General features: G+C 41.7%; 1 protein-coding gene across 1 annotated transcript in view; it reads left to right on the forward strand.

Moving 5' to 3' along the window:
* LOC117550228 (MAGUK p55 subfamily member 7-like) overlaps positions 1 to 25,000 on the forward strand; it is a 140,177-nt gene that overhangs the window by 19,489 nt on the left and 95,688 nt on the right. The window contains 1 exon segment of the mRNA XM_034222613.1: positions 23,685 to 23,853. Coding sequence (XP_034078504.1) covers positions 23,817 to 23,853 — 37 coding nt within the window. The 5' untranslated portion in view covers positions 23,685 to 23,816.

Below are 25,000 nucleotides of genomic sequence, written 5' to 3' on the forward strand. Positions count from 1 at the left end.
AAAGAAAAGTTCACGATTTAAAAAAAAAAGGCACAAATGTTTTGTTTAGCTCTTGGTGGTCCAGACTTGGTAGAAACTATGAGTAAACGGACTAACAGTCATTTGTGTTTTTCAACTTTAAGCTAAGGCATACGGGGCAATAACCAAGTAGGTATACAACAATTCAATGCCCCACAAATTAAAGGCTGGGGTAAGCAGTTTCTTTTCAAAATAATGAATGGTGTTTAAGCACATAAAGAAAGAAAGGGAACTTGATATGGAAGCTCAAAGCCTGCATACTTTCTCACGTTTGCTCACACACGCTGGTCTGTCGTGCAGGCTTGTTGGATTCTCAGTTTCTTAAGTTACCATAACTGTCCCATGTCAGAAATATAAGATGGGTTTCAGGTAGTGGTACTTTAGCTATTTTGGTTTTCATTGACTTTCAGGTTTCAGTTTGTTTGACCATGATGAATGATTATTGTTATTCAGTATGGCAGATTTGAGGGATGGGTCCCAAAGTCCCATGAACTGGGCTCCAAAAGAGTTAAGACCCTCTCCGTTGGCATTATTCTGTATTCTCTTGACCAGGCCGTATTCATTTTCTGCTGCTTTGGCTTTTTTATATATTTTTTTTTACCACCCTCCTGCTGTTTTTACAAAGGGTTAGAAAATCTAAGGCCTGTAAAGAACTGCAATCTTTGCTAAATAATTGATAAGTCGGTCAACAGGAAATTCATCTGCAACTATTTGAATCTTAGTAGTATTAGTAGTAGTTTAAAGAAAAATAACCTACAAGTCTTTGGTTATGTATTTTTCTGGATTTGCTGCATTTCTTGTTTTATATTGTTTTATAAAGCGTAAGATATTTGGGAGTTGGCCTTTCGTTAAATAAAACAAAACGTTTGGATTCTATGAATAGATACAGTTATCTCTGGTTGCAGCCTTCATTTAACAACACAGCAGTAGGTGTATAACATGCGAAAAGGTGTCTCTGCCATGGTACAAAAACGTAAATGTCTTCATTTCGAACATCTACTGAATGATTTCTCTATTTATTCCCCAAAGCAGGCACTGCAAACTACAGCTAAACATGTTTGTGGCCATTATACCCTGCTGCACAGAGGCCTGTTTTTACAAGCCATTACCTGAGCTATTTGATCCTGCTTCCAAAAAAGAATAGGAATTGATTTTCATCTAGCACACAAAACCTGCAGAAACACACCCACGAGTTAATGTGACGCAACATCGACCAAAGCCTTTTTTCTCTGATCTTTAATCAACGTATGAAATCAAACAGATAACATTTGTGATGGAGCCAAATAGAAGTTCAGTTTTTCTTGCTCTGACAAGCTCTGCTGATCCTCTAGAGTCACTTCTTTACATCTAATCAAGAACCAGAACAGTGTTTCCCACAGATCTGAAATATACTTGGGGGGGTGGTGGTAGCGGGTTGAGGTGACGTGACGTGCATCAACATTAACCTTTATGTTGGTCGCTTGTTAGCAGACCCTTCACGCGATGTCAGAGCGAACAGGTACAGGCAGGGCCCATAGTGATAGCCCTATAGTTTAAATCTACTACCCACAAATAAACATATGGACATGGGTTACTATTTTAAAAAAAATGGTAAATGTATTTAGGAACCTATCAATGTGATTCTAAGTGAGGGTGGACCTCAAATCCTCTAGTGGGGTCCGGGGGCATGCTCCCCCGGTACAATTTTTAAATTTTGGAGTTAAATGCAATTTTTGGTGCATTTTTAGGGGGAAAATAAAGAGACTAGATCTATGGAAACACCTATATGAAACAGAACTGTATACATTTCAATAATCATAAAATCATGGCCATAACCAATAACATCCCATTTCCAATATGACAAAACACTGAAACTTGTTTATTAATTTATTTTTGGTTCATTTATAGTTGTGAGTGTGTCTGTGCTCCTGAATCAGCCTCTCCTGTCTCCCTCTCTCCCCCTGCTCCTCTTTGAGGCAGCAGCAAAGACTAGTTTTCTCTCAACAAGTTTTAAAAGTGTATCTTGCCTTTTTTCACCTAGTTAACTTTTTATTTGTTATTCATGCATATTTTACTAATCACTACCCTCTCAAATGGAAATATGTGTTTACATAAATGGTGACTAAACTGTTTGAGACCCAGCACTGAGAACTTAGACTAAGTTAACTATCTAAACACTCAGAGAGTCCTTTACCTCACCTGAGCTGAGGTTATCCCGAGCTTGAATGACACACAGAGACCAATCAAGGGCTTTGATTTTATGATCTGTATGACAGTGGCCATGTCGGCAGGCCACATCATGTAGACAGCCAGTCACCCTGTGAGGCAGGCCACTTAACAGGCCAGGCCATCGGGAAACCCCCCCGGTCCTCCCGATGGCCAGTCCTGGACTGGGTACAGGAGGCGTAGAGCGAGGGATCATTGTCCACAAGTTAATCGATCGCAGTTGGTGTCGTGGTCACGGACGAATACAAAATTAATAATAATAATAAATAAAAAATAAATAAAAATGGGTCACTTGGGCGGCCGTTAATATACCTGGGCGGCCCGCCCAAGTATAGTCTATGTGTGGGAAACCCTGCAGAAGGGCCGGAGTCTTTGGCCAGACTGGAACATACAGAGCACCACTATCAACCCCCCGATCATTTTAGCTTACCTCTTTTACCCTGCAACCTGACTCTAAAGCTCCCCTGACTCTAAAAACAGACCAAAGTCTTACCACGGAGCTGCACTCGACGCCTCGTCAATCCCTTTAATTGGGGGGAGATGACCTGGGACTCATTATGTTTCACTGCTGACAAGTGAGATATGCCCCTCCCTGTCCTTTTCCAAACTAAGAAAATCAACCTAAACCTGAAGCAGCAGGAACATAAACAAATAGGAGTGAGCGATATGGAGGAAATTAAATATATAATATATAAAATACAGGGTTTTGTCTAAACCGGGTAACAGGGGCGCTGCCCCTTATCTTCGGCGTGCGCCCTCATACCAAAATGCAGATTTGTAAGTGATACCAGAAAACAATATTTGTGTTCGTTGAAAACTGTATAATTACTCAAAAAATATGAAAATCTTGTCAAATAGACCGTCAGTCGGCAAATACATAGAATAAAATAGTGGATTGATTTCCGGTCGGTCGGCTGGTGGACGAGTGGCTGCCTTACACTTACACTTAAACTGTGATTTCTTTATTCGATCGTTTATTTGACGGTCCTTTTTTCTGTAGAGGAAGTAAAGAAACTGTAACTCTGGATGTATTTGTTCTTTGAGGTGAAACGTTTGACAGAAGAAACGATTATTTTCCGCTTCGCACTAATGCATTATTTTGCCATAAAGTGGGCGGGGCCGTAATTTTGTCTGGAAGAGACGTTGTCGCCCTCACACTATATATTTCTAGAAAAAACCTAGATTTAGTTTAAAAAAAAAAGAAGCACTTTCCTATGGGGATATTCTTTTTAACCTGCACACCTGATAACGTGCCATCGTTAGGGTTATTGGTAACACCTGGAGCTTCTAACCAGCAGTCAAAAACAGCAATAACAGAATTTTAAATGGGGATCAAACATCTTAATAAACTCTATAAAATATATGTTCACCTCCCAAATAGGGCTCGGCTATAGGGTAAAAATCCAATATTTCCGATCAAATACCTCTATTGATACGGCAACCGTATTGTAGGGTTGACGATTGCCGCTTTTACAAAATATTCACACTGTTACATTTGGATAAATAATTATTAGTTATGTGGATATAATGTCTAAGCGGGTGAAGGCAAATAATAGAACAGCTAAATACAGTCTGGTAATATCAGAAAATGACCTTAGTGTAGAGCAGCATTTAAAACTAGGAAAATACTCTTATATTACAAAATGTACAGACAATATCTATTCTGATATCACTGTATTGATATAATACTGCTATAGCCAAGCCCTAAAAACAAGTAACCGAAGCATCCCAACAGATTTAGCCTGGGATTGAGTTGCAGTTAGCATACAGAACATGTGTTTGCGTTCCTGATTACAATGCTCATCTAATCACAGGGATAATCACAGAGTGTAATGACTTTGTAAAGGCTGCAGTGAGGGTCTCTATCAGGGTGGGCTATAAGTGAAGGCTTGGCACTCCCATGTAATCACACACACCAGGGGCGGACTGGGGGGATTAATTGACAGACAGGCCCACTTAATGCGCGGCATGTATCGGCCGGCGACGGAAGTATGTTACTATGCATTTAATGTTATTTTGGACTATTATTCACATAGTAATCACATGACCTGAGCCCTTGAGTTGCCTAGAGCAAAATAGTTACAGCATATATTTAGTGATTTTAATGTTAACAGATCATTGATGCAATAACATTTGGACCCAATTTGCCTGACTTGACACATGGAATAAAACATGGGCGTAGGAAGCATCCTCAATGTGGGTGGGACAATTTAACAGGGGGTGTGGGCAGGTGGTGGACCTCACCTTCTCTAGGGGGGTCCCCCCCCGGGAAGATTTTAAATGTTGAAGTTAAATGCATCAATCTGGTGCACTTTGAGAGCAACATTAGGGACTAAATCTATGGATACATCTCTCAACACCCATATGAAATAGAACTTTAAACAGATTAACTTTTTCTTTCAACATTTATTTGAACAGCAAGTGGAGGCAAAAGTGACTGCGCCCAAAACAATAAACCTGCTAGCTAACTAGCCTAAACTCAGTAACAGAATGTGGGCAACACGTTCTTCTCCACAGCCGCCCGACCTCTGAGTCACTTCCCCCTTTTCTATCCCCCCCCCCCCCCCCCCCCCCCCCTATGCAAGCCCCTCCCTCTGAACCCAGGGCTCGCTACAATACTGTATACTGTATACACAACCGGAACACCGGAACACTTACAAAGGTGGGCCGGTAGGATTTAGGCAACAAAAATGTATTATTATTATTTATTTTTTGGCTCACGCACAGCACCGGCCCACTGGGAAAACTCCCGGTATTCCCAATGGCCAGTCTGCCCCTGACACACACAGTATTAGGCTGCAGAGTGACCTGTGTGTCGGTAATTTGGGAGGTGCTGATCGCTGACACTCCATTATGGCTGCTGTCACCGTGCCAGGAGCAGGCTATGATGATACTTCAATTCTCGACAGCCCGTTTATGTGTAACTCTGCTCTGTGGCGGAAAATGCTGAGTCGCTTTCTTGTCATTTCAAGTCTTCAAGGTCATGCGCTCGGTCTGTATATATTATGACAGAGTTGTCAGGATTGATTCTGTAGATCCATCCCATCTGCTCACAGGCGTTGGTGCTTGTGTCCATGTCCAACCTCACAGGGATAATAAAATGTTGACAATCAGCTGAAAAAAACCCCTCTTAAACAAGGCCCGGCCCCCCCACTGACACTTGCCACAACGTAGTCTCTATATGCATTACATGCTTTATTTTATTGCTATTTAACTATATTTTATGACGGTGTCCTTAAAGATTTGTTGTCTTATATTAGATTTCTTGTTTTATATTTTCTGTATGCTCCATGACATCAAGTCAAATTCCTCGTATGTGTGAACCTACCTGGCAATAAACCTGTTTCTGATTCTGAAAAGGATTATCAGTGCTCTTACATAAAAGCATTTCCGATCTGCATTACGGTGGTCCATGTTTCTGCTTCTGCGCCGGTGCTATGCTGATAATAGCATTTTGGCTGATGGTCGTACTGTTGTACCCTAAGGAGCAGATTTAGTGCAGCGTCTGTTACTAGCACAGCTGCCCAGACATCATATCATCATCTCACTTTCTCCATCTGGATGGGAATCAGGCACTCGGCGTGAACAGAGTTACTGTCGCCTCATTACTGACTTGTTTGTTGACAAACAGTTTGCTGAAAAAGATGAGTAAGCTACAAGTTACAATGCAGTTTGTCATATTTAATGATGAAAAGCTAAACATTTCACTTAAATAGAGAAAATAGTTCATTATCGAGGATACGAAGCATACCACGCAATCCATTTCAGCCCATACCATTGCAGTATATAGTAAGATTTGAATGTACAGTATTGGGTCTCACCTTATATTTTGACATATAACAACCCCAAGAGCCATTGTGTAGGTAAAAAAGCACGAACATGTTCAAGGTTCATTCGTCATTTCATAACACAGGGTTGCAAAGCTGTAGTTTGTTTGCGACATATTCAGATGGAGTACTTTTTAGAATTCTGGGGCGGCTTTTTGTTATTGTTTTCAATAAGGGTGAAGTGCTTTGCGCACTGCTTTTGCTTCGTGCCAATGGCGCCCAATGTGGATTATGTTTTTTTTCTCTCACAACAAACGATTGGACACATTTAGAAGCAAGACGTCTGATTTGGTAATTTTTTAAGCTAACGTTAGCTCAATTTGAACATAGCCCTAGGCAAAATAGACATATCTAAAGAAAGGTTAAACGGCTGTTAGCTAACACCCTGCCTACCCTGTGTTTTTAGAGCAAGAGTGCAAACTGCAAAGGCAAAAGATTTGGTGGTTCCCTAGCAAGCAGAAATAAATAAAGTCAGCAACTCTTTTTTTAAAACTGCTGACTTCAATCTTTCTGATGCACACGAAAAACAAACAACGACTAAAAAAAAGTATTGCATTCCTGTAGTACATGTCTTTTAATTTGCATTTCGAGGAATGTAAACAATGCTGCCACTTCATGTTGAGGGATGGAATGTGAGGTGGCGTCCGGTCCTACTGAAGTTGTAGAGTAAGTATTCTGAACATCTCACATGCTAGCTCTTTCTTCTCTCTGATGCTCTGAATCTCTCTTCTAATATTTACAAGCAAGCTCTCTTCATACGCTGTCATTATAAATGTATAATGATGTTGTTAGACACGCGTGCACACCACACACACTCTACAGAGCCTCTCGTGTGTCACTGTAGACCAGTGTAGAGTTTCATGATGATGTCCCAAGAACAATAATACACGCAGCAGAGCTTAGCCTGCAAAGCTCGAATGATTAGCGGCGCTCGCTAACCTAGTAGTCTCCATGCCAACAGTCCTCATATTAAATCTCATGTAAACGTCTAAAAGGATTTGCATCATTGTTGTCTTTCCTGTGTTTTACAGAAGTCACGCAGTGTGTTACATAATTGTTTGAATCATAGAAGTTGGGGGAAATTAATGGACTCAAATGTTGTGCGTGACTCATGTTAGTGTAGTCTAACACATCTGATGCACTTTCAGGGTATACAACAGCTTGTTAAAGTTTCACATCGCTATAAAAAACAGTTACTCACACGGTTCTATAACACGTTAAATTGCCTATTATTTCACTTTATTACTTAACTACAAGTCAAAATGTGCACCCCGTTCTTGACCCATTCCTGTAAGAAATGATGTACTTCTCCAGCTTTCTTTATCTGCCCTGTGATTCTGCTTATTATGCAGATTTGTGTAAGTTGCTTTAATGTACACTTGAGCTTCCCTTGGTTATTAGGAGTAGAGTGGGGCTCAGCTGCTGGTTGCTGCATCCCATCTGTCTTCCTGTCCGTCTGAGTCCTGCAGGCCCCTGGGTCAGGGTCAGGTCTGGGTCACCTCGAGGACTTTCTTCATTACTCTCTTGGGGATCATATGTCCACATAGTGGGGAATGGACAAGTGAAGAAAATGTTGCTAGAGGCTTCATGTGCTGGGAGCAACGGAAAAAATAGTGGTGATGGAGATGCTAGGACTCTTAACCCTTGTCTTTGTGTACAAACACTTGTTTAAGGGTTATTTAAGGACTTGCAACACACAACATAAACAATATTGCATATGTGCAATAACAGGTCATTCTGTTTTCATGCCGGTATCGCATAGGGAATAGAAGACCTTTATACATGTTCTGCCTGGCCCTTGGGAACCTAAATTGACATTGCAAGACAGGAGCAGCTCTCGCTCTCACGCAATATGTTTTCTTTTTTTAAGTTAAGTTCTTGACCCTTTCTACATGCACTGGTTAAATGGAGAACGATGTACAGGCAGGTGAAGAAGTCCCTTTCCCACAATTCTCTTCTAAAAAGAGATGTTAATGAAACGTTCTCATCTCATGCATCGCTCCACTGTTTTATTTTATCCCTTTTTTTCCAATTATGTTGCTGGAATACCAAAAATATTGTTTTATGATAGTTCAAGTTACAATGGCTTCTTCTATTTCTGGCTCTCTGTTCCTTTAAAGGTCACAACTGTGATTATAGTTTGCTGTTGTTCAATGGTACGTATCATTTGACACAGTTCAAATCAATGTAAAACAATCAAGGAGATTCCCCATCCCCCACCCTGACCAGATCTACTGATGATCACTGAAGGGATGTTGCTGTTTTGAAATGCTGCTCTGACCTTGCCTCTTATATCGATGACCTTTACAGCCACAGCACTAAGTAAACCGTACACACTGCAGATTGACTGAGACTCCCAACCTCAATGCCTTTTTGTGAAGTATTGGGAAATGATGGACATGATCAAAGGTTGGGTTTAACTTCCACATGAACTCCTGCAAAATAACCTAATCGTTTTTACACATTGTATTGTTTATGGCATTATCCGACTGAGAATAGAAAAGCAAGCTCTGTGGGAAATTGCTAACCTTGACTTTCAAAAGCCAAGACTTCTTTTGTAAAAATATCAGAATTAAAGTTTACATTTTGTGTCTTTTCCAAACAAAGTATCTGTTCCAGTCAGTGTATCTTTTTCCACCCAGTACGCTGATGCAGGCAACTCTGGGCCTGATTTGTACTTCATGGAATCTCTCCACGGCCAACATTTAGTATTCAACAAAGCTTTCTTCCTGTTTTCATTCGCCCATTCACAAGCACAGACATCATTTAAACCTGCCCCTTTCATATCTGCGTTTGAAGAGGCCCTTACTGTCTTAGGCCCCTGTGTGGGAGGGTGAGGGAGGCTGATGGAGCACAGGGCAGCATTTAAGATGCTCATTGGTTTGGAATTTTCCTGTCGGAGTGAGTAACACTGCGGATGGGAGAGATGTCACCCCCAGCTGATTTACACTTGTGTTTGTGTACTGGGCAGGGGGAAGGAGGCAGAGGGCATGACTGTGCCCCTGAAGATTTGGCTACAGTGGTTGGCATGGCAGCCCAATAGAGACAATAGTCTGTGGATTTAATTACTGGATGATATGGTATAAAAGTGTCAGTCATGATGTGGTTAAACACATTTTATCCTATTTTTGAGGAGTTTTTGTCCTTGTTTGTTTGTGAGAGAAGCCACTTTTGACAGTAAAACCAAAAATGTGGCTACATGATTACAACCTTCTTCTCCAATGTCTGTTTTCATGGACACAATCTCAAATCAGGTTGTCTATTCATCCTTCTGTAGTCCGGTTAAAATGATGCCATAACACCAGCTGGGTGCCATCTAGTAATTGTTTGTTTTCTATCATAAGCAGCTTAGCACCAGGATTATCGGTCGCTACAAGTGATGTTTCCGTGCCACAGCAGAAGGATGGCTTGCGTCTTATTTTGCCTCTCTAGAATGTTCCGTCAAGATCAAAAATAGTGAAAGGACAAAAGAAAGCCTCAAACCTGTGTGTGGGGAGTGAGCCACAGCACTGAAAGACGGAGACAGATACCAACATGGTTTTGAATCACAACCATATGGAAGAGTAGATTTACATCTGTTTTTAGAATATGTTGTAATTTAGGTATCTCAATATTCTTAAGGTGGCCCTATTGTGCTCATTTTATTCTTTAATGTTAAAAAAGTGCCTTCTTTTTCTCATGCTGCCTGTGCTGCAGCACCTCTTTTCACCCTCTGTCTGAAACCAGAGCCCAGTTTGCTCCGATTGGTTAGCTGGCCGGCTCTGTTGTCATTGGTGAACCATTTGAAGATGTCCTGCCTATCACGTACAATGTGTATGAGCGCTAGCCAATAGAAGTAAGAGTGTTACATCGTGATGTCATTATGTGACAATCCAATCGAGGCGTTTCAGGCAGAGGGGGGAGTGTGTGGGAGACCCCCCCCCCCCCTGGCATTGACTATCGAATTGTAGCCTTTGCAGACCATTTACATGCACACAAACCACACTCACAGGAAAAGGGAAAACCCAGAATAGCGTAATAGATGTTTACTTACACATATACAAACATATTTGCAACAAGACCGAATATGGCCACTGTAGCATAGAACAATTTGAACTGACTAAATATACTGTAGCTATTAAAGCAGTCCCAAATGGGAAATAATCCCATTACACTCTAAGCCTGGATATAGTTCATGATATTTTTGGCATCATAGTTAAAAAACAGAAACAAATCCACACTCTATTTTTTAGTTTGCTCTACAGTTGGACTGTAGTTTTGCTATCTAGTAACGGATACAGATGTATGTCCTCATTGCTCATTGGGTTGCTGATTTATGCACGGGCTTGTTCTGGAACTGGACCCTGGGATTTGACTCTGTTCATGATTGAATTTAGACCTCAGAATGACTCCTTGAGTAGATGAGGTGCTGTGTTACCATACCATGTCTCAAACTATCACTTAGGTGTTTATGTTTCCATCTCCTGAGCGTGATGGCATGTATATTTGGGTCTCCGTTGGTGTAACCTTATCAGACTTTGGCCCTCTTCACCTACTCTCCGGCTCTCCCGGAGTTCTAGCTCTGCCATCTGAGCACCCAACAAACTCTCCCTCTCCCTGTTCAGCCCCGACCAGAGCCGGCTGGTTTACACTGCGGAGAATTAAGGACCATTTTGAACTTTGTGTGCAGTAATTGTCACAAATGGCTAAAGTAGGAGTTGATTATGTGGTCTGAATCTTGAGTCTTTTCTCATCATTTATTTTACCTTTCATCATTTAAAAAAAAAGTTTGGTGTTTTTGTATTTAGTTAAAGTTAAAGATGTATTATTTAAGTTGAACTCTTTGGTCCTGTATTGCCAGACCAATACTGGATTTCTAAAACAGACACTTGAGAGTTCAAATAAATCTACCGGTTTTATGATGTAACATAAATAAACATTGTTTTTGCAAGGCTAGCGACGTTGACTAATGATTAACATGCATGAGTTGAAAAAACGGTGGTGATGTCAGAATTGGTCCGATACTATTGTTTATTACCATATACTTAAAATACTCTAAATAGTCACGTGTACATTAGCATCCAGTGCTAGCATGGCTGCAGAATCTATGTGTTTTCTAAATTGTCCCTACTTGCATATGTACTGAGCGGTTGTTTTACCAAAAACAAATAGCAACACTAAAGACACTCCTTCATTCTAAGCCAATCACATGAGCGCGCCCCCACCAGGGTAAGATTACTTCATATACGCATTTTGCGCAGTCCGGTCAGCTCGCTAAACAGAGGGCGGAGCATCAGGTGATCATGCAGAGCAGCGTGTCTCCATCAGACTCAGCAGCTGATCTGATCTCTCTCTCGCGTCCGGTTATACTTCACTCGCGTTTATGTCCACATCGACCAGATCCAGCTCTCCTGATCGGCCTTTATAGAGAGCACCGATCAAACTATTAAGAGTGAATATCGGCCGATAATGACCGGCGGGGCTCCCCCCGTTAACAGGTCACCATCTAGCACTGGCTTCGTAGTGCACTGATCGATTAGGCTAAGCTAACCTGTAGCTGCTCCACACTCACAACAACTTCATACAGACATAAATAAAGCAGCTGTGTTCGCCATACATACATACATTTAAAACGGTGTACACAAGCATTCATCAATGGTTCGGAAAGTGGCGCTGTACCTTAATAATATAAAGGCTTGTATTTGCGTGCATTTCCTGTTCGGAAAGTGGCGCTGTACTGAGAATGGAGGGTGTCCTGAGATTAGCGCCTGCAGGCAGGCTCCATGGAGCTGTCAGCTCCGGACTGCGCAAAATGCGTACATGAAGCGCTACGTCATGAACGCAATAAATCTACCCTCGTGGGGGCGCGCTCATGTGATTGGCTTAGAATTGAGGAGACATCTGATTGGCTATAGATAGAAACAATTACAAGTACGAATCGGCTGACCGTCAGGGGAGTCTCAAAAAACCCACACACGAATGCACAGCGATCCGTGCACAGAAAGCGGTTTGTGTTTGCAGGTGCAGAGGTTTTAAACTGAAAACAAATATGTGAGGATCAAAAATACACATGTAAAACTTTTTTCTGTATTTGGATTTTATTTACATGTATATGAAACGGAACACATTTGTGTGTGGATTGAAAAACACAAGTGTGGATCCGGAAATACAAGTTTGAATCCTTTTGCGGATCATGAAATACAAGTGTGAATCCTTCTGTGCGCATGTGTGTATTATGAGACTGTTCTGAGCCCATATATCTTTCGCATTTCCATTATTCCTTGTAACTTACCGACCAACATGCGGCTATACCTGATATGATACCCAATTCTACTCAGGCTTGCTTGGTGTGGCTTCCTTGTATCAGAAGTTGGCCCGGAACTATTTTACACAGACGCTTGTTGATAGTAAGAAGGATTATTTTTAGCAGCAGTGATGAGTGAATATTAAAATGTGTTATTTTTCCTAAAGTGTGAGTGATTTTCCACACCTCTGTTTGCCTCTCTCTCTCCTTTATCTATTTGTATCTATGTGACACTCATCTGTACCTTTTACGCTGTTTTTGTTGAATCTTTTCCTACTTTTTCGTTCCTCTCTTCCCTTTGACCGTGTCCATCGATAATGCACCTGTTAATGGGCTCACTTCCACTTCCCGCTGCAGCTCTGTTAACATGTCCTGTAAACACCCACAGAAGGCGTGCGTGTTAACGTGTAAGAGAATCATAAATATGACTCTATTCTGTAGCATCACTGCTTTTGTATCCCGTCTGTCTGTCTGTGAAACCAGCTGTCTCTTTCTGTTTCTACGCGTCTCTCTCCCTTCGCTCCAGGTAGCGTAACTCACTCTGGCAATATCTGGTGCGATAGTAGGTTACCCGGCAACACAAAAAGACTTCTGGATTAGTGAGGCTTATGGCTACCTGCTGCTCTCTCTGCGTGCCTCTCACTGCAGCTTCATTGCTATTTACAGCTCAAATCACTCATCTGAAAATCCGTCATCATCTAATTAATGTCAGTGGAAAGTGGAGTTACATATACATTCTGTATGTTTAGAGGATTAACGTCTCTCCCTCCCTATAAATAAGTACAATTCTACAGGGCTTAAGTAAAGCACTCAAATAAATGATGTTTATTTTTTTGATTAAGCAAAGTGGGTTCTACTCAATACACCCATCCTGTCTTTCTGTCCTTCTGTTGAGTTTATAGGAACATTAATGTTGACATTTCAGGTCCAGGATTAATTGGATTGGTCATTAACAAATGAATGCAATGGCGACCCTACATGCTGTGTATGTGTGTTCATGTGTGTGTGAGAGAGGCGGTGAGGAATGTGTGAGTGGCGACTGATAGTGGTCTCCTCTCACTGTTAATGGGTCAGGAAGAGACAAAGAGCGGCTGTGTGTGCATGGGAACCAGAGGGCAGAGATGGGAGGAGGACAAAGAGGTGTTAAGACAAGGAAGTAGTTGAGACTACAATGTAGTTTTGCAACTAATGAGTATTTATTACGAGTAATCGTTTAATAAACTGATCAGGTTCTCCGATCCAAAGGTTACGTCTTAAAACGATGAACCTCTGTTTTGATTAAAAGAATTGATTAAATGTGGCATTGGTAACATCTTTGTTGTGTATGTCTTATCTGGGCAAGTAGGGCTGAGCAATAAAACAATACTACATTAATATCGTGATATAATACTACATTTCGTCTTGGATATTGTAATAAAGCATACATACCTATCGTACTGTTCTAGCTGTTCTACTATTTCCATTTACCCACTTAGACATTATTACCACATGACTAATAATTATTAAGTAAACATTTCATTGTGTGAATATTTGTGAATCCATCAAAAGTCAACCCTGCAAAATGTCGCGATATTGATGTATTTGATCAGAAATATTTGAAACAGTGATTCCAATAGTTGGATATTCTCTTTAAGCTTTTGTATTACAGTTTGGAGGTAAATGTTTAAAGCTCTAAAAGTGTTGTTTTTGAGTAGGACAATTAGACTCCAGGTGTTGCCAATAAGATGGCTCGTTAACGAGGACTTCAAGTAAAAAGTATCCCTATTGGGAAAGAGCGAGCAAAAATGTTTAATTTCTCAGAATATATTTTGATATATTCCTTTTATAGATATCCTTTGTGCCGAACAAAACAGGCTTTTGTGTGAGTGTGGCAGCCTGCCTTGGTTTTAGTAATAACGGGCCCCTGGCAGGCAGTGGATGAGATTACTGGAGCCCATCTTTACTGGAACCCTGAGGCACATCTGAGGTCATGGTGAGGGCAGCGACACACACACACACACACACACACACACACACACACACACACACACACACACACACACACACACACACACACACACACACACACACACACACACACACACACCACACACACACACACACACACACACACACACACACACACACACACACACACACACACACACAAGAAACCAAGATACTTTCATTAATAGTTTTTGGGACAAAATGAGTAGACTGGAGATATTTAGAGAGCTTAGAGCTCCATCTAGTGGTCATTTGTTATCACCGCAGGGAAACTAGGAACAGTGAGTAAAAGGCTATCCGGCTGTTCCTTTCAACACATAACATAATGTATATTTATAATATGAATTAATTTTCCTAATTGTACCAACGTTTTGACTGTGTGACATAGGTTGTGGAATATTGAAGGATTTTGCATTAAATAATTGAAAAATGTGCATTATGTTTGATCAATTTGTTATGGTATGGTCCCAATAGCTTCAAAGCCCAATGCAGTAAAAACATTTGAGTTGTATAGAAATACTTTTGAATTCTTTACTCCAAATATTTTACATTTCACATTTAGAATAACATATACAGCTGAATTTGCTTTTAGACCGTATGGTATGCGTTACCCGTTACTGTCATGCAAATGGTTCTCTTCCCAGGTGACATTAGTTAACTCTCTCTGTTTACAATTGTATTGAGATGTGAGGTTAAACAAATAAATTAAGGGCGGAGCGCAGTGAGCCATTAGGCAAAAAAACAAAACTTGAGTTTCAGGTCTGTTCAGGTGAGCTGAGACACCTGGTGGGCGGGTCCCTTCCTGTATGGGAGGATGTAGTTTGTGTGCACTGTAATAGTGTAGCGGCCGTGCCAACTGCAGCGTGTGAAGCTACATTTCTGTGTGTTTTGGTAAGTCCCTTCACAGCTTTTGTTTCTTTTTAGAGTATCATTATGACGTGCGTTAGTAAATCGCCTTCATTTGTTTCATATGTCTATAACATATTTGTGAATAGGTGTTACTGTGGTCACAGTAATATTGTTAGGTGAAAGAAACTTTAAAACTTGATTTGTTATTGTATGTTGCTTTAGCTTTGAGTAACTTTATACCTTTCTTGTTATGTAATTGTGAGATAAGACTCGTTTGACACATCCACCAGACATTCATTGTAGTATTCTGGCCATTAATGTCAACTGGAGACTTACAGTCTGTCACATTTAGATTTCCTTGGAGTGCCCTGACTCTGAATCTTCCACATCAGTGAGCCCCGAGTTCCTAAAACATCTTTCCATTTCTCTTGTAAATTACATGGGTCTCTTTCTTTTTTTTAAGCACAATGAAATCCAGCCAGTTGAGTGGCTGAAAGGGGAGAATGACATCATGACTCTGGAAAGTCAGGTTGACCTAAACAAAAGATTTATATCTGTGTGTATAAGTGCTTACAACACGCATGTAAATACACGCAAGCAGATGTATTTTATGTGGAAAAACTGGACCCTTATGACTAACACGTGGCAGATTCTGAGCTGTCAAAAAATCCCACCTGCGACCAAGAGAAGAGCGCTCACTTTTCCCATTTCACTGTCAACCCATCACATCGGATGAAGCCATTTCTGTTGATATGTACTTTTCTTCTGTCATGGCTTAATGGCGTTCATTGATATTCCACATTTGCTCCCCTAATCTGTTTCCATATGCTTTTTGTAGTTGTATTCCTCCTTATTGCTCAATGTTATTACTGCTACCCCACAGCAGTCAGTCATTCCTGGAACATCAGCCGTGCCAGGTACCGCTGAGTCTTAATTTAGGCAGCCCCAATCCCTCGTAAAGCTAACGGCTATTAACGAGAAGTCCTGTGGCACACGCCTGAAAACACAACCCTGTCCCGCCAGCGTCACGCGGCTCACTCTTAATAGGAATCGACATGGGGACATTTTGGCAGCGCTGCGCCGAGGCAGGAGACAGACATTATTCAACAATGTGTTTTTCCACAGAAGAAACAGAAAAGGCTGCATTTGCAACGCTTGCATCAGAGAGATTTAGTTTTTTAGTTTTCAAAATGTCATGTGGATGAACATTCCCCTCCACCATGGTTTAATGTGCTGCAATTACGCACAGCCCATTGAAATGTAGTTCCACCATGTGCCCGTGTGTAAATGAATGTTTGCCTATACCACATTTGGATACACTGCAATTATACCCTTACGATTGTGTCATGTAAGGTAGTGTCAGTGTGCATGTGGCTGTAACTCTATCTACTTCTGTCTGTCTGACTTTGTACTTTGTGGTTCATAAAAGCCAATATGATGTAGAGTAGCTGAAATACAAATTGATCTTACATCCAATCTGTCTTCACAACTCCCCCCACACTAATACCCCGAAGCTGAAGCTCAACAACGGGGCTTAAAGTAAAAGAACATAGTTTTCCATAAAAGGAACATCTCTGAAAAGCCCATTCAAGGGCGTCCCACTTTTGTGTCTTCAGTCAAATTGTATTATTTAAAAACCTGTTTTGTGAACTGCTCTGTGTGCTTTTTGCAGGCACTACTGACCTGTATGTGAGTGAGTACACAAGAACATGCAATAACAAGATAGTGTTCCCTTCCACATGCAGCTGGTCAATACACAGTGTGCATTTATTTACTAAACAATATTTCAGCCTTGGATGCTGGCATGGTGCAGCAAGATGAAGTAGTAGGCAGTCTCCTCAGGAAAAAATGATCTAGGAAATAGTTTTAGCTTTTTTAGTGATTTATTTTTCTTTTCTATAAACCTGTTTTGACGATACATTTTTCCAGGGACGACGGGCTGGGTGTCCAATCTATTTTGTTTTGGCACAGACTGCGTTTTATTGAATTCTACCTATTAACAAAAGCTGTCATGTCTAGTCCAATAATGTAAAATGTTTTGCTTTGATCAGATACTCCTCAAAATTAATTCAGGCAAAGTTATTTTATGTATGCCTTAAACTTTACATTCATTTGTTCACTTAATTAGTAACAAAGTTACTTCCTAAAACAGTTCAGTATAAGAGACCCATAAGGTAAAAGCAGCAGGAAACATCGGACAATAAAACCGGATTGCCTTAATTTTACAGAAACCAAGCCTCACGATGTTGCAACAGACAGTACAGAATTGGTAACCTGAGCAGGTGTCACTCAGACTGCCAAATAGAACTTCTCTCCAACCAAGCACCAGTCTAAATAAACTCTTCAGATTGGAGCGAATCAACAGACATTGAAGCTGGTGGGTCGCTTTGGAGCAAATTGGTCCTTCAGACTGTAACCAGAGAAGATGTGACAGGTTTGGCTTTTGGTGGCCGTCTTTCATGCGTTGAAGAGGATCGGTGTCATACATGGTGGCCCAGTAAAAACCTTGGCCAGTAGCTGGCCTTCCTGTCACTTAATGTTGGACAATCCAGGACAGAATAACCCAGCACCGCAGGAGAAGGTTCCATGGTGCTAAATAGCAGAGCTGACATGAACGCAGAATAATTTCCAGCCTGTGAACGCTTCGGAGCATGACATGTTTTCCTGAGGATCTTGTCGTCGTTGGGCAATGTGCTTTGAACAGTGATCTTTCCACAGTTCAGCCCACCTCGACGAGGAAGGGAAGAAGCTTCATAATTAAACTGATCTACAGTTCTAACCTCAAAGCATGGATTCAAATTGTTAACAGGCCCTTAGAAATGACAAGTCTTCCTGTGTTTTTCACTGTCAGTCATTCACCTCCCGACTCTGTTATTCCTGTCACTAACTTCATCAACATCCAGCTGAGAGTCAGACGACTCCACCCACGTTCCCCCTAGCTGGACGGGCAGGCTTGTTTTTGAAAAGAGAGGAAGAATAATATTCTTCTACACCTCCCTGTTTCCATCCTTCCACCTATCCATCCATCACCCTGGGCTATTTTCTCTTTAAACACAGATTTGACCTCAGGTTTCACACCCAGAACAAGACTAAGCAGAGACACAGACGTCTCCCGACATCTATACATACAGGTCGTTGTAAGTGTGAGGTGCCTCAGATTCCGTCCCAGCTGGGGTTTCTGGGTAAATACCCTGCAATAGTGAAAGTTCCCACTAGATGGTGGCAGAACCATTTGAAGTTGTCAGACTGAGAGGGAGGCACATCTCATTACAATTAAGCATATCCCATCTCTCCTCCACATGGTAAAGTGTCCCTTTACTCCCCCCATGACCATCTGATAATGTGAGATCTCAACCGACACGGTAAGAGCATTCTGACAGTGGGGAATGTTTCTTTAAGTATGTCTATATGATCCTTTTGGGCCTTTTTAAAAAGTCCCAGGTGTTCTGGGCTCTGCAACATGCTTCCTGGCACTCCCAGAGCTCCCTCAAATGGAAAGATGGATCCCTCCTCAGATTGGGGAATATGTGGTCATTCCCCTTTTGGATGCAACAAAAGGCGAACGACTGATATTACAGCGCGGCATACCTTAGTATGCTGTCCCTTGTCTTTCCTCAAGTCTGTCAATCCAATCACAAAGCCTTATGACAAAACCGTGCTGTGGCCTAAACACTGAACTGATTTAGTACGGGTCAGTTATCTTGGCACGAGCGCGGTGGCTGTTAGGCTCAGTCTCCTCTTCAAACCGGCCTGCTGGAGAGATTTCGTGGTCACTGCTCGAGGCGCCGTTGCCCTTTCTCTGCTGGTCCTCTTAACCTATTTTATTGAAGTATACAAAGAGATTAACTCCAATTTCAGCAGGTTTTCCGCTTGTACGTGATGCTCATGCAAAGCTGCAAACGACTCACAAATCTGGCCTATGGAATTGTGCTGGCGCGACATGCCTGCAGGGTTTTCAATCCGCATATCTTCTCGTTGGTGGAAAACTGAACCCTTTTCATTCAAGTGCTGTGTGATGAATGCACCAAGACTTTGTGGCATCTCAATCCAGAGAAGATATATCTTTTCTGATATGCTCCTGAATTGCTTGCTTACCATGCTCACGGATTAGGCATCTTCTGGATTGTATTATCTAGATGCCTTTTTCCACAAGGTTCACCTGGGGTCCTGGCCCGGGCCCTGAGGTGTGTGTGTGTGGGTGTGTGTGTGTGTGTGTGTGTTGGGTGTGTGTGTGTGTGTGGTGTGGTGTGTTGTGTGTGTGTGTGGGGGGGGTTGGGTGGGGGGGGGTTTGTGTGTTTGTGTGTTGTTGTGTGTGTGTGTGTGTGTGTGTGTGTGTGTGTGTGTGTGTGTGTGTGTGTGTGTGTGTGTGTGTGTGTGTGTGTGTGTGTGTGTGTGTGTGTGTGTGTGTGTGTGTGTGTGTGTGTGTGTGTGTGTGTGTGTGTGTGTGTGTGTGTGTGTGTGTGTGTGTGTGTGTGTGTGTGTGTGTGTGTGTGTGTGTGTGTGTGTGTGTGTGTGTGTGTGTGTGTCCTCCTGTACAGTCACTGCGGGGGCTAAATTAGAGATTATTTGCGAAATACACATATATAATGAATTTTCAGTCCAAATGTTGGCCCACTGATATTGAAGTGAAGTCACAATATTTTAAAAAGTGTGTGTGGCGGACACCACAACAAGTAATGGGGGGTCCCAATGAACTGAAAAGTTGCAGGTGTCTTGACGGTCCCTATCTGTGGCCAAGTGTTTTTAGTCAACCATAGCACGGTGTGACTCAGTGTCCACAAAGAGAACTTTTTTTACAACACTTATCCTCATGGGAGATGCAGAATGTAGCTTATCTCACAGACGTGTTTATTTTGAGCATTTTCTTCCAGTGAAGTGAACAAGTAACAGGACCCCAAGGCTTTACAGTTTAGGAAACTGAGCTTGACTGGGCCACCGCACATGGGAGCTGACATATAATGGGTCATTAAGCCGCATGCTGTAAAGAACCAAAGGCTCGATCCTAATTGTTTTCCGTTCCCCTTTTTTCAGATAGCGTTCATGCTGGTGGCAGGACTTCGCTTGACTTAGGGACTTGTTGAGGTTTAGTGGCCTTTGAAAAAGCTTGTAATATGTTTAGGAACCATTGGCTGGGGACCTGTTAAAGGTTCAATAAGATGGGCTGAGGCCAGGGAAAGGTGGATGGTGTGTGGACAAGGGACCCTGAGGGACACTGAGACCCTCTATTACTTGTACAGATTTCAGCTTTCTGCCACCCTGCTCTGACAGCGCATACAAAAGCTGTCAACAAGTCGAGGTCACTGTCACTTTGAAGCATGAAGCACACCCAAAGACTCGTTTATAGCAAGTTCTTACCTACTTGTGAGGCCTGCTTTTACGGTTGCTTTCAACCTGTTTTGAGGTCTCTCGGGTGAAGCCTTATGTCAAGTTTTAATAAGCGCCCAAAAGTTAAATTGCAAGGCTTTCAAGTGTTTGTAACATTGAATTGATGCTGCACTTTTCTTTGATTTGTCGTTAATTATTATTATTTTTTAGCAATGAGGCCTTTTGAGCTCTGCTTGATAATTTTACCTTTTTTCCGGACATTTACCAAACTTTAAAGTTAAATGAAAGCTCTAAGCAAAGTCAGATATATGGAGGGGGTCTAAAGCAGTGGTTCCCAACTGTTCCAGCTAGAGATGTCCCGATCCGATTACGTGATCGGGGATCGGAGCCGATCACGTGATTTTCAAAAGATCGGAATCGGGAGAAAAAAATGGGGGATCAGGAATACATTTTTTTTTTAAAATTATTTTATTTAATGTTACAAAACAAAAATGACCATGTCCACATCTTAAAGTCATCCTGAGGCCTTAGTTTTGGTTTAAAATTACACAACATCATGTATGTGTTGCTTCTTTTGGGCTTGTTTTCATAGACCAGGGGCCTATACTACGAAGCTGGTTCAACCTAACCTGGATATGTTTGAGTTAGCCGGTTGGCCTAATCCAAAACATACACGCTCTCGCTAAACTGTACTACGACGCTGGTTATCAAGTGGATCGCTCAAGCCAGCCGTTTACTATCTAGTTAGGTGCGTGTTCACATGAAAGGGGTGGTATTTGGAGCATTCGACCAATCACAAACATGGAGAAGCGTACTGACAGCGCAGCGTCATACTTCCTGAATGAAAAGTGAACTTTAATACTAGTCAAAAATGAAGAAGTTAAACTTTAAACATCCATGACTTAAACACTTTATCCAGGATAAAAGCCACATAGTCTGCACCTGCAAGGTGAATACAGCTGGCAAAAGAAAAAGTGTTTGAATGCGTACATTAACAGGTTTATGATATCACTGCCCCGTCTAAAACACGATCTGACTTTAATCAACTTAATGTGTTGCTTAAAATAATACTTCTGCATACAGTATGTGACACTGTGAGTGTTGCACGGCCAGATACGGCTCAGCTGACTCAGATAAGGAAATATATGATACATTATGAAGCGATATGCCGCGAACTGTACTTAATGTTACTCTGATCCGGTTACTTATGTTGTGGTAGATATGTGGTAAGTGTTCTTAACGCTAATGTTATAATAGTCAGATTGCTCTGAAGATGGGAGGTGATATTCTATTAATGTTCACGTTCACACAGTAGGTGATTTTTGCCGGCCGTCTTTCCTGCGACGGCAGCTTTTCTGTATTTCCTTTCTCCTGTAATATGACTTGATCGCTTTAAACTCCGCACACTGAGCTCTGATTGGTCAGCAGGCAGTGCTTTCACTGAGTTGAGCTCTTAGCCTGCAACCTAACCTGGTCCCGACCAGGTTAGCCGCTAAGCATAAGTTACCATGGAGATCTAGCCTGCTAAAAAGAGAACCAGCTTCGTAGGACCGGAAAGCCGGAGTTTTCCCTGAATTTAGCCGGCTAAGCGAAAATCCTGCTTCGTAGTATACCCCCCTGGTTGCTTATTTCTCTCAAATCTGGCAACAGAGTGGGCAGGGCGCAGTGTCTAATAGTAGCAGTAAGCTAACGAGAGGCTTCGTTCAGCTGGTGACTCGGGAGTCGGGACAGAGCAAATGTCAGGAGTTTGGAAGTATTATAAAATTGAAAGCGAAGGCAGTGTAACAGCCAGATGCAATGTTTGCAAGGCGGAGGTTCCGCGTGGTGGAAAGAACAGAGCTACGTTCAACACGACCAATCTAATACGCCACCTGAGAAACAAACACCAACAACAACACGACGAGTACACAGCGGCCACTCAGGTAACGGCACTGAAACAACCGACACTTTCAGAGACTTTGAAAAGGAAAGAGAAACTGCCCCAGAACAGTGAAAAGGCCAACAAAAATAACAGCCAAGATAGCTGAATTCATCGCGTTGGATGACCAGCCGTTATCCATTACCTTTTTTTTCTCTTAATGCATTGCATAAAGATCGGATCAGGAAAAATCGGTATCGGCAGATTGTCAAAATCAAATGATCGGAATCGGATCGGGAGCAAAAAAAAGGTGATCGGGACATCCCTAGTTCCAGCCTCAGTGTCCAGTTTCTCCTCAGTCATGAGTTCATAGTACAGACATAAGATAAATTAATACACTTTCCATGTGGGAAATAAAGACTTGAAAGTAAAATTACAACAATAATAACAATAATAATAACTTACAGCCTGCAAACAAAGCTCTGCATAAAGTAATACACATTTTTCCAGAAATACTTCAAATCAAAAGTTGTGTTAGTTTATTTATTAGTTCTAAACGGTCCCACAACCTACTTTTGGACCGCAACCCACCAGTTGGGAACTTCTGGTCTAAAGCAAGTAAAGTGTAGAAAAGTTGTGACCAAGTCTTAAATCTACTGCTCTGCTCTGCACTTGTCATTATCCTAATGAATACATATCAAACCGTTTCCTCCTGTTGTGGTTTAGGAGTTTATTGTATGCTACTACGTGTGTCTGCATCATCCACTGCAGGTGGATATTTCAATGAGCCACAGGCTTATTATGTCCCTGCTCTATCTGGCTTTCCAGTTCAGCGCTATTATTTACGAAGCGATGCTTTTCCACGCTTGTTTGATTTTTCACAGGTCTGTTGCATTCGCTTGCTTACTTTCCCCTCAGCGGATAAAGTTTCTCTTGTTTCCGCTGGACGCTGAATAAAGTGTGGGGCACCTGGACGTATGTATGTATGTGTCTCTGAGTGTACGTGTGTATGCGTTCCTGGTGAGGTGATGTTGGCTCATGTACAAAGCAGGATGTTCAGCAGCTTAGAAAAAAAAAAAAGTGTCAGGTTGTAAACACCTAGAGTCAACTGTGAAGACACACATGCACACTCTGAGTCATTCACTTTCAATCGCTGGCTCACCTACACACAGAAACATATATTTGCTAGTATGGTAGATATTCATTTCCATGGCTACAAGTGGCTATGAGATCCCACAACACAGAACACAGTAGCGGACTGACACTGACACACACGTGCATGCGGCCGTTCTGCCATTTGACAAGCAGGCTCTAAAATCTTGTTCTCTTGCAGGGCTCCATGGCATAAAGCCTGTCCTCACATTCAGCTTGTCCCTGGGGAGAGCTGCCGAGGAACTCACTACTCTGACGCCCCGCTGCCATTTTCCACAGCCTGAGGGGAATCAGGAAGCAGCCAGCAGGAGCCATGCCTGCCCTGGCCACCGGAGCCGGCCACGAGCCAGGTACAGACCCTTCGTCCAATCCCAAACACAAGAATCTCTGCACAGAAATGCACTCCCAAAAGAAGCATTTTACTACTTCTTTACGTCCATCATCAGTGCACAGAAAGACAAACGTGAACACAAGCACCAAGTGGGATGCCAGCCTTAAACTCAATATATATTTTTCAAGGCTTTATTGTCATGTGCACATTAGCTACAGTGTAGATATGGCAATGAAAAACTGAAGTCACAGGCTCCTCCAACAGTGCAACATGAATATATATAGGACATAAAATAGATACAATAGTGCAAGAGAATGTTTGAGCTGTGCAAGTAATACAAATAAAAATAGTGCCAAAAGAGTCAATATACTAGTAAATGAAATATAATATATGGATAAATAATTTGCAAGATGCAAACATATGAATGTCTATGGATGTTCATCGGTGTTCTTCACAGAGTTCAGGTGTTTAATAATGTTATGGCCTGTGGATACGGAAGCCAGGCTTTGTGCCACCACTTAAAGGGATAGTGGAAATCCGCGAATTTTGGGTTTAACTTATGTATTTTTATTAAAAATATGCATAATAAACAATTTTTTTTAATTTCATGCGCCTAGTTTCATTTTATTTTCAATTTTACTGCGCCCTCTCAATGAAACGAAATACTTCGGGAATCGTCGGGAATCTTCGGGTGATGACGAGAGCATAGGAAGACGGGCACAAACAATGGCGGACATTCAATAGCATTTGCATGTGAATAGCCGACCTTTATTATGGTACCGAGTATATTTCCATAAATATGATGATTGATTATCAGTAAAAAATTCTACGTGACACAACGACATTGGATTAACCTTGAGATGCGTTTTTATTCCGTTGAACACAACTTTTGATCACAAATCAAAAAAGGTAAGACCTAATTATTGTAATATTTTTGGAACCGGATGTTGTTTACTTTCTCTTTTCTGGCTGATAGCTCCAGGAATTCGAGGTCTTACAGTGATGACATTACATGTGTGGAGTCTGTGGAGTCTCAGCTTTAAATCGTATATCTTGTTTGTGCAGTTAAGATAGTAATAAGGGCATTTCTACCGTGTGTTGTGTGTAAAAAAGCGTTAGCATTAGTTAGCATTGTTTCGCTCAATGCTAATTCAAAGGCTTGGTAT

Source organism: Gymnodraco acuticeps, unplaced genomic scaffold (assembly GCF_902827175.1).
Source record: "Gymnodraco acuticeps unplaced genomic scaffold, fGymAcu1.1, whole genome shotgun sequence".
NCBI classification, from domain to species: domain Eukaryota; kingdom Metazoa; phylum Chordata; class Actinopteri; order Perciformes; family Bathydraconidae; genus Gymnodraco; species Gymnodraco acuticeps.